We start from the raw sequence: 15,552 nt of genomic DNA, 5'->3' as shown, positions 1-15,552 counted from the left end.
CCTCCCAGGTTCAAGCGATTTTCCTGCCTCAGCCTCCTGAGTAGCTGGGATTACAGGCATGTACCACCACACCTGGCTTTTTCTTTTTCTTTTTTTTATTTTTAGTAGAGACGGAGTTTCTCTGCGTTGGTTGGGATTGTCTTGAACTCCCAACCTCAGGTGATTCACCTGCCCCGGCCTCCCAAAGTGCTGGGATTACAGGCAGGAGCCACCGTGCCGGGCCGACAATATTTCTTTTTTTTTTTTTTTTTTTTTTTTTGAGACGGAGTCTCGCTCTGTCGCCCAGGCTGGAGTGCAGTGGCCCGATCTCGGCTCACTGCAAGCTCCGCCTCCCGGGTTCACGCCATTCTCCTGCCTCAGCCTCCCGAGTAGCTGGGACTACAGGCGCCCACAACCGCGCCCGGCTAATTTTTTGTATTTTTAGTAGAGACGGGGTTTCACCGTGGTCTCGATCTCCTGACCTTGTGATCCACCCGCCTCGGCCTCCCAAAGCGCTGGGATTACAGGCGTGAGCCACCGCGCCCGGCACAATATTTCTAAAGAAACCTTTTAAAAACCTGCATTCTCTTTGTTCATCCAATTATTCAATCATTTGTCTCATTTGTTAATTCAAATACTTATTAAGAGCTCACTGTGTACACCAGGTACCAGTATTCACACCACAGATTTCTTTTTTTATTTGTTTGAAACAGAGTCTTGTGTCACCCAGGCTGGAGTGCAATGGGGCGATCTTGGCTCACTGCAACCTCTGCCTCCCGTGTTCAAGCAATTCTCCTGCCTCAGCCTCCTAAGTAGCTGGGATTACAGGTGCCCACCACCATGCCTGGCTAATTTTTGGTAATTTTTAGTAGAGATGGGGTTTCCCCATGTTGGCCAGGCTGGTCTCGAACTCCTGACCTCAGGTGATCCACCCGCCTAGGCATCCCCAACTACTGGGATTGCAAGCGTGAGCCACCGTGCCCAGCCCACAAATTTCAAATTCGGTCTACTTGGGATTTTGTCCATTGAAACCTACCCAGTTTTATAATGGAAACGGGGAGGGTAGAAATAATTTTAAAGAAATTTGCTTAGCATCTGAATTTACAAGACTCTTAAGAACAGAAACATATCCCAACCCTCAAAGACTTCAACTTTCACCTTTAAACCTTATGCTTCTTTTTAACCATAGTATTTTTCAGCTGGAAAAACAAACCCTTCCAGACTACTTGGAAAAAAAAAAAGGGCGGGGGGGAACACAGGGGACCTGTCCTTAATGAGTGAAAACTGCAATATTAAATACTAGACACTTTTAAATTAATTTGCCTAAATATATTGTGACTTTTCAAACAAGTGAAGAACTACATACAGTAAGCTATGTTCCATCACTACATTTTCGCATTTATAAGACAATAAACTCTCAAAATCATATGTTGAAATAATCCTTATGGTTAAAACTGTAACCGGTTAAGGTGAAATTTTAAAATAAACACTCATAAATAACAGTTGAGATCACCAGAACAGCTAAAAGCTAACATCTTGGGAACAGTTTTAATAAAAATACATTATTTCAATTATTGTTTTAAATCTTAGAGAACAAATTTCCTAATTAAATTGGGCTTTATCAACAATAGAACAGGTGTACACTATTTCACCCAAAAAGTGTTTCTGTGAAAAAGTACTGGCAGAGCAAATCTAAGTCACTAGAAAAATTGAATTCTCATTTTAGAGGTACTTAATCTTCTTTCTGCTAAAGCTTCCACTGGCAAACTGTAGTTAGCTTTCAGCTGGTTATCCACAAACAAGCCCTTAAAAACGATCACTTCAACATATTAGATGGCTGAGAGAGAGAGAGAAAGAGAAAGAGAACGAAGGAAAGAAAGAAAACAAGTGTTTAGAAGGATGTGGAGAAATAGGAACCCTTGTGCACTGTTGGTGGGAATGTAAACTGGTGCAACTGCTATAGAAAACAATATGGTGGTGACTTGAAAATTAAAAAGGGTTACCATATGATCCAGCATCCCTCTTCTGGATATATATCCCAAAAAAGTGAAAGCTTAAGAGAGATTTGCAGACTCATGTTCATAGCAGCACAATAACCAAGATGTGGAAGCAACCCAAGTGTCCATTGCTAGAGGAATGGAGAAACAAAATATGGTACATATAATGGAATATTGCTCAGACTCAAAAAGGAAGAAAATTCTGACACATGCTACAATATGGATGAACCTTGAGGACATTACACTAAGTGAAATAAGCCCATCACAAAAATATTAAAACCCTATGATTCTATTTATATGAGGCATCTAGAGTAGTTAAAATTTGCAGAAACAGAAAGTAAAATGGTGGTTGCCAGAGGCTGAGGAGAAGGGGAAACTGGGAGTTGTTTAATGGGTATGATTTCAGCTTTGCAAGATGAAAAAGTTCTGGAAGTTAGTTGCACAATGTGAATGTATCGAACACTACTGAACAGTACACTTAGAAATGGTTAAGATGGTAAATTTTATGTTAATTTTTTTTTTTTTTTTTTTTTTTTGAGACGGAGTCTCGCTCTGTCGCCCAGGCTGGAGTGCAGTGGCCGGATCTCAGCTCACTGCAAGCTCCGCCTCCCGGGTTCGGGCCATTCTCCTGTCTCAGCCTCCTGAGTAGCTGGGACTACAGGCGCCCGCCACCTCGCCCGGCTAGTTTTTTGTATTTTTTAGTAGAGACGGGGTTTCACCGTGTTAGCCAGGATGGTCTCGATCTCCTGACCTAGTGATCCGCCCGTCTCGGCCTCCCAAAGTGCTGGGATTACAGGCTTGAGCCACCGCGCCCGGCCCTATGTTAATATTTTTAAACTACAATTTTAAAAAACAATCAAAAGCTATAAGAAAAAAGCCATGAGGTAATCACAATTTTTGTTTTTACAAAACAAACATTTTTAATTTTGTTTTAGAAATTCAGGTTTTAGATATTAGATTTCTCTAAAGGGATGTCTGGCAAATAGATAAGGGTTTATAAATTTCTACTGCAGAAAACATGAACATTAATACTCAATGCATATACAAAACAGTTAATTCTTGATGTGTCAAGAGACCAAGAGATATAATTATTTTTAAAATTCCAAAGCCTATCGTTAATTTAAACATTCTCACCATATTTTTACAAAAATACTGAGCAACAAGAAGTTTGGCTTGTCTTAGTTTCAAATTATCTTTCTAACCTTCCAGAGTTAAGCAGAGAACACATACACACACTGGGTAAAATCCACCCACTGGATAACTAGTCACAAAGTTTAAAAAATCAATTTCTTGATCGGAAACTCATCCAACACCACATTTAAATTTAGATTATTTTCTCCTGGTTAAGAAACAGACTTGTGTTAATCTTAGATAAAGGGATACAGTATTTCAAGTATCTAAGTTTAAAAAATGATATATTAAGAGAAGGCATCTATGAACACACGATTTAACCCAAATCTTTAACATCCATGCACATCAATTTTTAATTTCACCACCAAACATAATAAACTATTTTGAGTTCTTCCAGAAAAAAAAAAAATCAGTCAAGAGACTAATTAATCCCCCTCAGCTTTCTATACACCACTCTTGACATACAAGAATAGAATGTAACCACAAAATCTAAACCCTGAGCCCAGACACCATTAGAGCCATAGACAATGGCATTAAAAGGAAAGACAATGGAAGTTAACAGGTAGAAAAGCTGACATTCTCCAAACTGCACAAGATGCTCTAAAATAACTTGATAGTTCAGTAAATACGCACGTGTGGAAGAGTGCACTAATATAGACTTCATACAAATTGAGCCACAAAACAGACCAGTAAGGCAAGCTTTAAGTCTTGCCTTCAGATGGAACTCAATGGTCTTAACTCTGGAGAAATTCATAAGCAAAGGACAGTTTTTCTATCATGTAGCTGCTTTACTGAGAATATTTTATCAACTCATTATCTTTCACAAAGGTTAATTTTTACAAAATTGTCTAAACTTTGGCATCAAGACAAAAAATGTTTTAAGTTACTGCCAGTACTAAGACTGCAGTGTCTTGCACATATCTTGCTTAAATCAACAGTAAGACTAGAATGCTGTGTATGTTTGACTCTACATACACAGTATGTAAGTCCAGAGTAAACTCAAAGTTTTCTATTTGGGGAGAAAACACAGGGGTGAGGAATTGTGAAGGACGAGGCCTGGAGTAGAGAGTAGATCAGATGCTCAAGAAAAATAACTGATACTAGGTGCCAATATAACCCAAAGATGTACTCTTTTGCCCATTTTAACAGGAAAAAAAGCCCTTTTCAAGCTCTGGATCCAATGTTAGTCTTTTCACTTTCAGGAGATAGAAAAGATGCATGAAGACACAGAAAAGAAACTAAAGGAAATAGCTGGAAGGACTAGCAAAAAAGAATTTTAAGAGTTGTGGAAGTTCAAACAAGAATTTTAACAGGTAACATCTATTTTCAAGTACACAGTGTCACCAAGACTCCTGCAATGGGCTAAGTGCTTCACAAGCATTATCTCATTTAACCTTTACAATAACTGCTCAGATGGCTGCTATTCTTATCATCACTTCAAAAGGAGCAAAGAGGCTCAGAGGCATTCAGTAACTTGCTCAAGCTCACAAGTGAAGGGCTGGGACCCTTAACTCAGAGGTATCTGCCTCCACATCCTATGCTCTTAACCACTATATACTGCTTCCTCAAACAAAAGGACAATCAAAATAGAAATATAACGAGAAAAGTTTGCTAATAAATGAGAGAGCTTCTTGACTTTTAATGGCCAAAGTTAATGAAAGGAAATTAAGGAATATCTATTCTCAGCAATTTTACTTTAATGATTCAGTAATTATTTGTTTTGGAAAACTTTGAAGGAGTCTGGCCTGAAGCCTGAAACAGAATCATTACTCTCTTGACATTCCCTTAAAAATCTAAAAATCAAAACACATGTGCTATTAAGTAAGTTCAGTCCCTATAACTAGGAGGCAACATGAAATGTCCTATCTTAAATCTAAAATATCATAGCTATACCCATTTTCTATTCTGATTTCTTCCAATTCTTCAGGTTGAGTTTCCTAGACCTTCTTTTAAAGACAAATTTGTTTCCCAAACTCTGACATTGGGAGCTCATTTAAAATGAAAAAAAAAAAAAAATTGCATGAAGAAAATCCCCATCCCTCAAACTCTCAGTTATCTTTCAAAAAACTGTAAATTAGTTAGAAAAGGTCATCTATTATAAACAGCATCTAAAAATGCTGAGTAACCACCACTTATTAAGTGTTTAACTTTTCAGTTATATCAAGAACTTCTATATTAAGAAATGAATCCATCCAACTCAAGGTTGCTAAGTTTTCAAATGAGAAAATTTTGAAAGTAACAGATGAGCTGAGGAAAATCTAAGAACTCATTTAGAATTGGGGCTGATGAACAGCAGCTAATTTATTCATTCATTCATTTCAAAACTGCTTCTGATATTCTGAACTGATGAATGGCAAAGAAATGAGTTCGATACTGTATATAAAAAGGAATTGATTGGTGCATAATTTAATACATTGTATTAAGTATGATTCAATATATATAAGGATAGAAAACTGGCACTACACAGAGGTAATCTGCCGCTTTATCATTTCATCAAAAGCACTGTAATCACCTCCGCAAAATAAACTGCAATTAATTCCTGGTAACTCTTGGAATGAATTTAAACCTGTTTGCTCACTTTTTGAATTTTGTAAGTGCCTTCTCTGGTGTACACAAACTAAGAATTTAATATTCTATTGAAGAAGGACCAGGAGAAGGGATCTACAAAACAGCAAGAATATAAACAAGTTTATCTTCTGCTGATACTGATTAGGGAAATTAATCTCTCTGCCAGAAGAGTGGAAGGATTTAAGAGCAAAGCCAGTCTACTAACCAAAACTCTTACTCTAAATCTTCAATTCCTTAAATGATTTCCTTAAAAGTTAAAATACCAAAGTGGACAAAATTGTGTGTGTGTTGGGGGATGGGGGAGTCCGCTCTTAATACCAGTGGTTCAACTCACAATTCTTAATCTCTAATGTACCCCTTAGGCTCAAACTTCAAGGTGATTTATAAAACTTGCATTAAGTTCTAACCGAGTGATTAACTTACTTTGGATATATGTTGAAGGTTTTCCTTTAATATACTTCAGTTTCAGGAAAACGAAAGAGTTCGAAAATTTTTGCAACATTTTAGTGCCGCATTTCGTTCACTCATCATATAATTTTTTCAGTATCATTAAAACTGTCTGCCTACATTTAACCAGCCCCTACATTTTCATTATTTGAAGAATGAGTGAGGCATGTATTCATTTATAATATCTGCGTTCTCGTGACAGGTGATATGAACTCAAGTATCCAATTCTAAAGTTCTCTTTAAAATGTTGCTATTTCTCTAAATTCCCATTACTCTGACTCTCAGTCTAGGCAAGTTTTTTAAGGCGCTTAAAACGAAACAAAACCTGCACGTGCAAACTAAAAAGTTCGCATCTTAAGGCCATCGCGGCAAATCCCTAGGATGCACAAAGGCAAAGACACCCGCGACGGCTGGACAACTACAGGACAAGATCGCATCCGACCACGCGAGTCCCTCAGTCGGGAACTCAGGGCCCCAAGCCCACTAGGAAGCCAGGACCAGCGTGCAGGGTCCGCCCCAGGGCCGAGTTTTCAATGGAACCGGAGAGGATGGGGGCGGGAAGGAGCGGAAGCTCCGGGTGCAAACCGCGGCTACCGAGCTGCAGCTCATTTCTCTTCCCGGGGTTTTCGGGCTGGGTAAAGTCCCCTCTGGATGCGGCCACAGAGCAGGCTGGGTTTCTGAGGCGGGTAGGTGGGCGGCGCGAGGCCCCCACGGCCGGCGGGGAGGGCAAGCAGGGCTCAGATCCCGGCCCCTGAAAGCACTTTCGAGGCGTCTCCCACCCCCCACGACAAGATGGCGACGTGGACAGCGGGGGAGCCCGGCCGGCGAGGTTGGGGGAAAGAGAGGGGAGGGGAGAAGCCGCAGAAACAAAAAGGCTGCCCCCCCACCCCCAGGAGCGCCGAGGCCGGCCCGGGAGCCCAGGGCGGGACGGCGGGCGGGGGCGCCGGCGGCCGGCCGAGGGAATGGGCTTACTTTTTCTTGTCGTTCGCGCCGCCGGCGCCCTCCATGGTGAATCGGTCCCCGCGATGCCTTCACGCCGGGCGGCCCCCAGGCTCGCTCCGGCCTAAGCGCTGGCTCCCTCCACACGCGGAGAGAGAAGGCAAGGCAAGTCCAGAGGTGGGGGTGCGAGGCGGGAAACACCTCGTGAGACCAGAAGCAGGAGAAGCGGGCGGCAATCGCCGGGGTCCGGGCCCGGCTCCGAACCTCTCCTCAGGTGGCTTGTCAGGGCCCAGCCCGACGCACTGGCCGAAGCGACGGCGAGGGTGATCCTCTTGTCCCCTCAGACGAGGCAGCACTGTGCACTGAGGAGCTGAGGCAGCGTCAGGGGGCGGGCAAGGGCGGAGGCGCGCTTGGGCGCGCAGGGAGGGGAGGGGGCGGGAGCGCGCCCGCCCGCCTGCCCAGGCCGGCGCGCGCTCCCGCAGGCCCGCCTCACCTGAGGTGGAGGCGGGTTCCTCGAGAGCCAATGGCGAGCCACGCAGGCGGCCAGCCCACGTCGCTCTCAGCCAATCAGGAGGCGGTCAGCTGAGGCACAGCTGGGACGTGCTGCGGCGCTCACGTGGTAGTCTGTGTTTAGCCGCGGAGGAAAGAGAAAGGAGCTGGGGGCGCGGCTCAGCGCGGGTTTGGGGACTCTGCGCCTTCCCCTAAGGAAGGCGGTGCCCGGCTTTGGGAGGCGCTGCTGAGAAGGGATTTCGGTTGCCTGGTCCCAAACCTGCATCATATTTTCCTACTCTTCGTGCAGCAATGTAATGCTGCCGCTCTCTTTCTCTTCGGCCGCAGTGCTGAGCGTGACTGCCGCCCAACTCTGCTGAGCTCTCTGTTCAAAAAAGCGGACTTCGCCTCGTGGCTGCAAGCCCTTCTTTGGTCTCGTTGCTCAGAGGTGTTACAACGGGGTCTTTCCTTGCCAGGTTACCTAACCATGGGTCAATGTCACCCACTGCACCTTTGCCATGGGACACAGGGGAACTCACCTTGTCCACTAAGTTTTTCTGTGGCGGAGTTTAATTACTGAATAAATGCAATTAAAAATAAAAATTAACTCCTCTTGCTGTAAACTTCAAGGGAAATAAAGTTGCAGGGAAATCTTAAAATCTGAAACTATGTTAAGCATTCACAAATAGGTATAAATGACTTTAATAAGCATATAAACCAATTTCGGGGAAAGAGTAGAAAAAATGGTCTTTGGCAACTTTGCAAGCTACTAAATAAAACGTAATCATTTTTGTCTTTGGAGGCATAATGGATATAAAAGTGTCTTCAAGCCTGTCAGTCTTATAAAACAAAAGAATATATTTTGAGCCCAATAAAGGAGCATTGCACATATATCTCTACTTGGCGCTAAATTATTTTACTTCTCACCTTTGCGTTACGAGTTTCTTGTTAAAACCTAGCTTTGGGTTGTAAATATAAATATCTGTAGTGGCTTTCAATTGTATTAGCATGTAAAAACAATGGTCTATATAAAAGCATCAAACTCTGATAAGACAACAACCAATGTATACAGCACCTCTTTCTAACTGGTCAGTAGACCTACAAAGATACGATTCAACATTGACCTTAGCGGACACCGTGGTTCCAGCTACTCAGAGGGGTAAGGCTGGAGGATCCCTTGAGCCTGGGAGTTCCAGCCTAGAGAACAATAGCGAGACTCCATCTCTTTAAAAAACTTTTGGTCTTCACGCTACTTTTGTTTTTTCAGATCTACAACACTAAATGATATGTATTATGTCTTGAAAAGAACCATGGGAAATGCCTGAAGAGAAGAAAGAACTCAAAATAATTACTCCTAATTTATTTTTTAATTGTGGAAAGAATAATTCTGTAAATTAAAAACCTTTTAGTTTAACATTCTGAAGATACTGTGTTAAGACCACTGGCTCCAGAATCAAGCGTGAGCTTGTACACAGGCTTTGAAACTTACTGGCAAGTCATTAATCTCTCCATAACTCAGTTTACTTATTTATAAAATCGATGTAAAAGTGTCTATACCACAGTATTATGGATAGTTAGATGAGATAATACATGTATACTTAGAACAACATCTGGTGCCTAGTAAGCACTCAGTAAATGTTAGCTCTTAGTATTGTTGGTGGCATTATTATTATCATTATTATTATTATTTTGAGACGGAGTCTCGCTCTGTCCCCCAGGTTCGAGGGAAGTGGTGCGATATCGGCTCACTGCAACTCCGTCTCCCAGCTTCAAGTGATTCTCCTGCCTCAGCCTCCCAAGTAGCTGGGATTACAGGTGCCCACCACCACACTCGGATAATTTTTGTATTTTTAGTAGAGACGGGGTTTCACCATGTTGGCCAGGCTGCTCTCGAACTCCTGACCTCAGGTGGTCCGCTCACCTGGGTTCCCAAAATGCTGGGATTACAGGCATGAGCCACAGTGCTGGCCTGTTATCATTATTATTGCCCTCAAATTTATTCCTCTGTTAACAGTAATTACTCGGGCTTCTCCTACAGTTTAGCCATTTTTAACTATCCAAGAATACCAATTATGTTAATATAAATCCACATATATTCTCTGTTTTCAACTTGGGAACTGCCCATCGTGTTCCCACCCTCATTTATGAGGATAGCTGCAGAGATCTTCAATCATTTCCCTTTTCATTATACTTATAGCAATTCTCTCTGGCCAGTGATTACAGTGTATAATGTTTGTGACATCAAAAGACAAACATTTTGTAACAGTAACTCTAAGTCATTTAAAAATTTTTTGGATCATTTCAAAAGTTTAAAACACAGTGATAATTGGATCAGCAAAAAATATTTTTGAACATTCATTAAATTTGCCCTAAAGTTAATTTTCCTTTTCAAAAATGTATAAAATATATTTTTATGTATGTGTTCATATGTGTATACACAAATATAAATATGAAAATGGAAAGGAAAGTAGTATATGTGTATGTATATATGTGTATATACAAATATAAATATGAACATGGAAAGCAGTAATATTCAACCAACTAATTTTCATATAGTTACAAAGACACCAAATACTATCCCCTAATTCAAACAATCCTATTAAATAACAGACACCAAAAAGGAAAATTTCATATAGGATAAAATTTTAAATTCACCTGTTTACAACTACTTAACAAATGCATTTAGGTTATTACTATGTAAGTATATCTTAAACAGTCATTTAATCACTTTCTAACTGCAGAACTTTCTGAGTAGACTATAAGATTATTTGCAAATAACCCCATTGACCCATATTTAGTAGGAAATTGGGCAGTGAATCAGGAGGCTAGGTAAAACTTGAAATTTTGATTACTACTAAATAATATAGAGCATTGAGCCTTTTGAAAGTGAAATGCATCAGATGCACAGAGTTTATAGGGTATTAAACTCTGCAAGAAGACCTAGTATTCAGTAAATGATTCCTGGCCTATTATTACCCTTCGTTGTTTCTTTTTCTTTAAGCTATTCATAACAAGAACAATGGCAGCAAAAGGGTATTGTTTGGAAGGAAAGTGCTTAGACGATAAGAGGGATTAAAAATCTTTTTTTTTTTTTTCCTTTCAAGAATCAAAACACCAAGTATCTGTAATGCCAACACTTTGGGAGGCTGAGGCGGGAGGATCACTTGAGGCCAGGAGTTTGAGACCAGCCTGGGCAACAAAGTGAAACTCCCATCTCTACAAAAAATTTTAAGAGTTAGCTGGGCTTGGTGGTTAGTGCCTGTAGTCATAGCTACTCTGAAGGCTGAGGCGGGAGGATCACTTTCTCCCAGGAGTTCAAGGCTGCAGAGAGGTATGATTGTGCCACTGCACTCCACCCTTGACAGAGCAAGACCCTGTATCTTAAAAAACAACAACAACAAAACACACACATGCATGCAAACACACAAAATAAAATGTATATTTATCTGAGTTTAGGGGGAATATAAACAGACTGAAAATTTGATACTAGCACTTTTCAATTATGATAAATATTTCTAAGATGAGTTTACAAAGGAACACCAAGGGGCTTTCAGTTTCCTGTTCAACATGTAAAGAACTTGGAAGTTGTCGCTCCCATCCTCACAACAAGAAAAAAAAGCTAAACAAACTGAAATCAATAACTCTTCTTAGATCCACCAGAGAATTGAGGTCACAGGAAAAACTACTGCCCTAAAAACTAGAGAGACAGACAGATAGATACAGAGAATCCCAGCTTTTCAGAGAATCACAGTTTACCAGGAGCAAAGCCCAGGCACAGAAGCCAGAAGCTGAAGCTAGTTTCACAGCTGGAGCCAACATCAGTAGGAACACTTAACTGTAATTGGGAAATTGCTGGAGGCTCAGTGCAGACTAGCTTGAGAGTTAAAAACTCCAAGGGTTTTTAGAAGGGCTAAAGTCTGAGAGGGACCTTAATACTTACCTCAGTTTCACCTCTATGAATCCTGTCAGATTCTCACTATAAAGATCTGAGGAAAATCTGCTTTGCTTTTGCCAGGGAGAAGGGGTAAGTAACCATCGTGAAATACTCTCAGGACTCTCTGTTCTTCTTAACAAGACCTGGCCTCAAGGGAAACTCTCTATCAGAGCCTAACCAAGTGAATCTACCAAAGGCTAACCAATCTGGAGGAAGGGAAATTACCAACTCTAGTCAGCTGTAGCCTTCCACACGGGAGAAGGGAAATACTCAACTCAAGCTCACTAAAAGACTTGAGTCCTAATCATAGGACTGTAGAAAGCTCTCCTCTCCCCCTTACCTTACCACCACATCAGAAGAGCTCCTGTGTAACATCGGGGCATTACAGCTAAAAGAACTCAAACCTCAGACCCTATTTTAAGAGTCTCTGGGGACATCCAAAGACAACATAAGAAGCAAAAACAAGGACACAGTAGGAAATTTTAGCCTCTGACACCACGAACAGTAACAAAGCCTACCTCTTAGCCAGATAAACATGAAACCTCACACGAAAGGCCTAAGTTCCTTTTACCTGATGCAGCATGTCTGGCTTTCAACAACAACAACGATGACAAAAAAAATTACAAAATATGCTAAAAGGCAAAAAACACAGTCTGAAGAGACAAACCAAACATCAGAATCAGATTCACATATGGCAGAGATTTTTGAATTTGAGACCAAAAATTTTAAATAAATATGATTAATATGCCAAGGGTTCTAAGGAAACAGTGGGTAACATGCATGAACACATGGGTAATGTACACAGAGATATGGAAGCTCTAAGAAAGAATAAAAAGTTAATGCTAGAAATAAAAAACAATAGAACAAATGAAAAATGCCTTTAATGGGCTCATCAATAGACTGGATACAGCCAAGGAAAGAATAAGCAAGCTTGGAGATATGTCAGTACAAACTTCTAAAACTGAAATGCAAAGCAAAAAAAAGAAAAATGAAAAATATGGAACTGAATACCTATGTACTGTGGCTGCGAGACAATCACAAAAGTTATAACCTAACTGTAATGAAGGTAGCAAAAGAGAAGAGAGAGGGCAAGGAAAGAAGAAATAGTTAAATAATGACTGAGAATCTTCCAAAATCAATGACTAATACCGAACCACAGATCCAGGTATCTCAGAGAGCACTGACAGGATAAACGCAAAAAAAAATCTACACCTGGACTGGCCAGGGATGGTGACTTGTGCCTGTAATCCCAGTTCTTTTCAAGGCCAAAGTGGAAGGATCACTTGAGCCCAGGAGTTGGACAGTTAGAGACCAGCCTGGGCAACATAGGGATACTCTGTCTTTACAAAAAATAAAAAATTAGCCTGAGTGGGTGGCATGTGCCTGTAATCCCAGTTACTTGGGTGGCTGAGGCGGGAGGACTGCTTGAGCCCAGGAGTTCAAGGCTGCAGTGAGCTATGATGGCACCACTGTGCTCCAGCCTGGGCAGCAGAGCGGGACCCTGTCGCGTGTGTGTGTGTGTGTGTGTGTGTGTGTGTGTGTGTGTGTGATGGAGTATGACTCTATCACCCAGGCTGGAGTGCAGTGGCACAATCTTGGCCCACTGCAACCTCTGCCTCCTGGTTTCAAGCGATTCTTCTGCCTCAGCCTCCCGAGTAGTTGGGATTACAGGTGCCTGCCACCAGGCCTGGCTAATTTTTGTATTTTTAGTACAGATGGGTTTCACCATGTTGGTCAGGCTGGTCTCGAACTCCTGACGTCAGGTGATCTGCTCGCCTTGGCATCCCAAAATGCTGGCATTACAGGCGTGAGCCACCGTGCCCAGCCTAACCCTGTCTCTTAAAGAAACAAATAAACAAAATCTTCAAAATCTACACTTAGGCATAGTATTTTCAAAACTGTGGAAAATCAAAGACAAAGAGAAAATCTTGAAAGAAGGGGCTAGGGGCAAGGGAGTATGGGAGTGAGAGAAAACACCTTACTTATAGAGGTGGAACAGTAAGAGTTACATCAAACTTCTTTTCAAAAACCATGCAAGCAAGAAAAGTGTGAGATGAAATACTTAAAGTGTTAAAAGAAAAAACTCACCAATCTAAAATTCTGTACTCAGTGAAATTAACCTTCCAAAGTATTGGAGTAAAAATTAAAGGAGTACATTATCCTTCTTTCTTCAAAAGAAAGTCTGACTTTCTCAGACAAATAAAATGGAGGAAATTTGTTGCCAGTTGAGCTGCCTTGCAAGAAATGTTAAAACAAGTTCCTCAGAAAGAAGAAAACTAATATAGATCAGAAAACTGAATCCACATAAGGAAAGGAAGAACATTATAAAAGGAATAAATAAAGGTAAAATAAAATATTTTCTTTTTCTTAATTGGTCTAACACATAATAGTTTGTTCAGAAAAAGAATAGTAAAAATGTATTCTGGATTATTTTATGGAAAATGGAAATGAATGACAGCATTGTTAAAAGGGATGGGACGGAGGAATTAAGAATACTGTTATAAGGTACTTGTACTACCAGTAAAGCTGTATAATCTTATTTGAAAGTGGACGTGGATTAGTCATAAATGTATATTTGCAAACTCTAGGGCAACCAGTAAAAATTTTTTTCTAAAGTATAATTGATATGCTAAGAGAGGAGAAAGAATGGAATTATGTAGACTGCTCAATTAAAACCAAAGAAGACAGAAAATGAGTGGAAGACAATACAGAAACAAAGGACAAGAGCAAAAAAGAGAATGCCAAAGAATTGACAAAACGCAACCAAACAAAAAATCTCCTGAAACAAATAAGCTATTATAGCAAAGTTGCAGGATATAAGGTTAATGTACAAGAGTCTATTTCTTTCCTGTATACAGCAAGGAACAGTTGGAATTTGAGTTAAAAACACAATACTGGCCGGGTGTGGTGGCTCACGCCTGTAATCTTAGCACTTTGGGAGGCCAAGACAGGAGGATCACCTCACGTTAGGAGTTCGAAACCAGCCTGGGCAACAAGGTGAAACCCCATCTCCACTAAAAAAAAACAAAAAACAAAAAACAAAAATTAACCAGGTATGGTGGCAGGTACCTGTAATCCCAGCTACTTGGGAAGCTGAGGCAGGACAATTGCTTGAACCTGGGAGGCGGAGGTTTCAGTGAGCTGAGATCGCATCACTGCACTCCAGCCTGGATGACAAGAGCAAGACTCTGTCTCAAAAAAAAAAAATTACCATTTACTTTAGCATCAAAAAACTGAAATACTTAGGTATAAATCTAAGAAAATGTGTATAAGATCTATATGAGGAAAACTATAAAACTCGAATGAAATAAAACAAAGGAATCTAAATAAATGGAGAAATAGTTCATGTTTATGGAAAGGAAGATTCAATACTAACAGGTCAGTTCTTTCTCCAGTTAACTTATAGATTTAATACAATCCAAATCAAAACCCCAGCAACTTATTTTGTGGATATCAACAAGCTGATTCTAATGTTTACATGGAAAGGCAAAACCAAATAACCAGAATGGTATTGAAGAAGAACAAATTCAGAGGACTGACACTACTACTACTTCAAGACTATAATATAAACCTACAGTAATCAAGACAGTGTAGTATTGGCAAAAGAATAGACAAACAGATCAGTGGAACAGAATTTAGAGCCCAGAAATAAGCCCACACAATAGCCACCAAAAATAGCCATTCATTTTTGACAGAGAAACAAAGGCAATTCAATAAAGAATTTTTTTTTTTTTTTTAGCAAATAGTGCTGGAACAACTAGATATCCACATGCAAAGAAAATTAAATATAGACTCTGACCTTATTACACCTATCACAAAAATGAACTCAAAATGGATTCTAGACCTATATGTAAAATGGAAAACTGTAAAGTTTCTGGAAAATGACATAGGAAAATTTCTAGGTTGACCTTAAGTTTGTCAATGAATTTTTAGATACAACGCCAAAATTACAATTCATGAAAGAAAAAATTGCTAAGTTGGACTTCATTAAATTTAGAAAACCTTTTCTCTGCAAAAGACACCACTAAGAGAATGAAAAGCCACACATTGGGAGAAAATATTTGCAAA

At 40.4% G+C, this 15,552-nt stretch overlaps 1 protein-coding gene across 4 annotated transcripts in view; it reads right to left on the bottom strand.

Moving 5' to 3' along the window:
• HIF1A (hypoxia inducible factor 1 subunit alpha) overlaps positions 1–7,425 on the bottom strand; it is a 53,435-nt gene extending 46,010 nt beyond the window's left edge. For all 4 annotated transcript variants that reach the window (XM_015143834.3, XM_077941103.1, XM_001099149.5 and 1 more), the window contains exon 1: positions 7,095–7,425. In XM_015143834.3, coding sequence (XP_014999320.1) covers positions 7,095–7,129 — 35 coding nt within the window. In that variant the 5' untranslated portion in view covers positions 7,130–7,425. The remainder of the gene's footprint in view (positions 1–7,094) is intronic.
• Positions 7,426–15,552: the final 8,127 nt, after the last annotated feature.

This window comes from Macaca mulatta, chromosome 7, assembly GCF_049350105.2.
Source record: "Macaca mulatta isolate MMU2019108-1 chromosome 7, T2T-MMU8v2.0, whole genome shotgun sequence".
Taxonomy (NCBI): domain Eukaryota; kingdom Metazoa; phylum Chordata; class Mammalia; order Primates; family Cercopithecidae; genus Macaca; species Macaca mulatta.
This window is presented reverse-complemented; position numbering and strand designations above follow the sequence as displayed.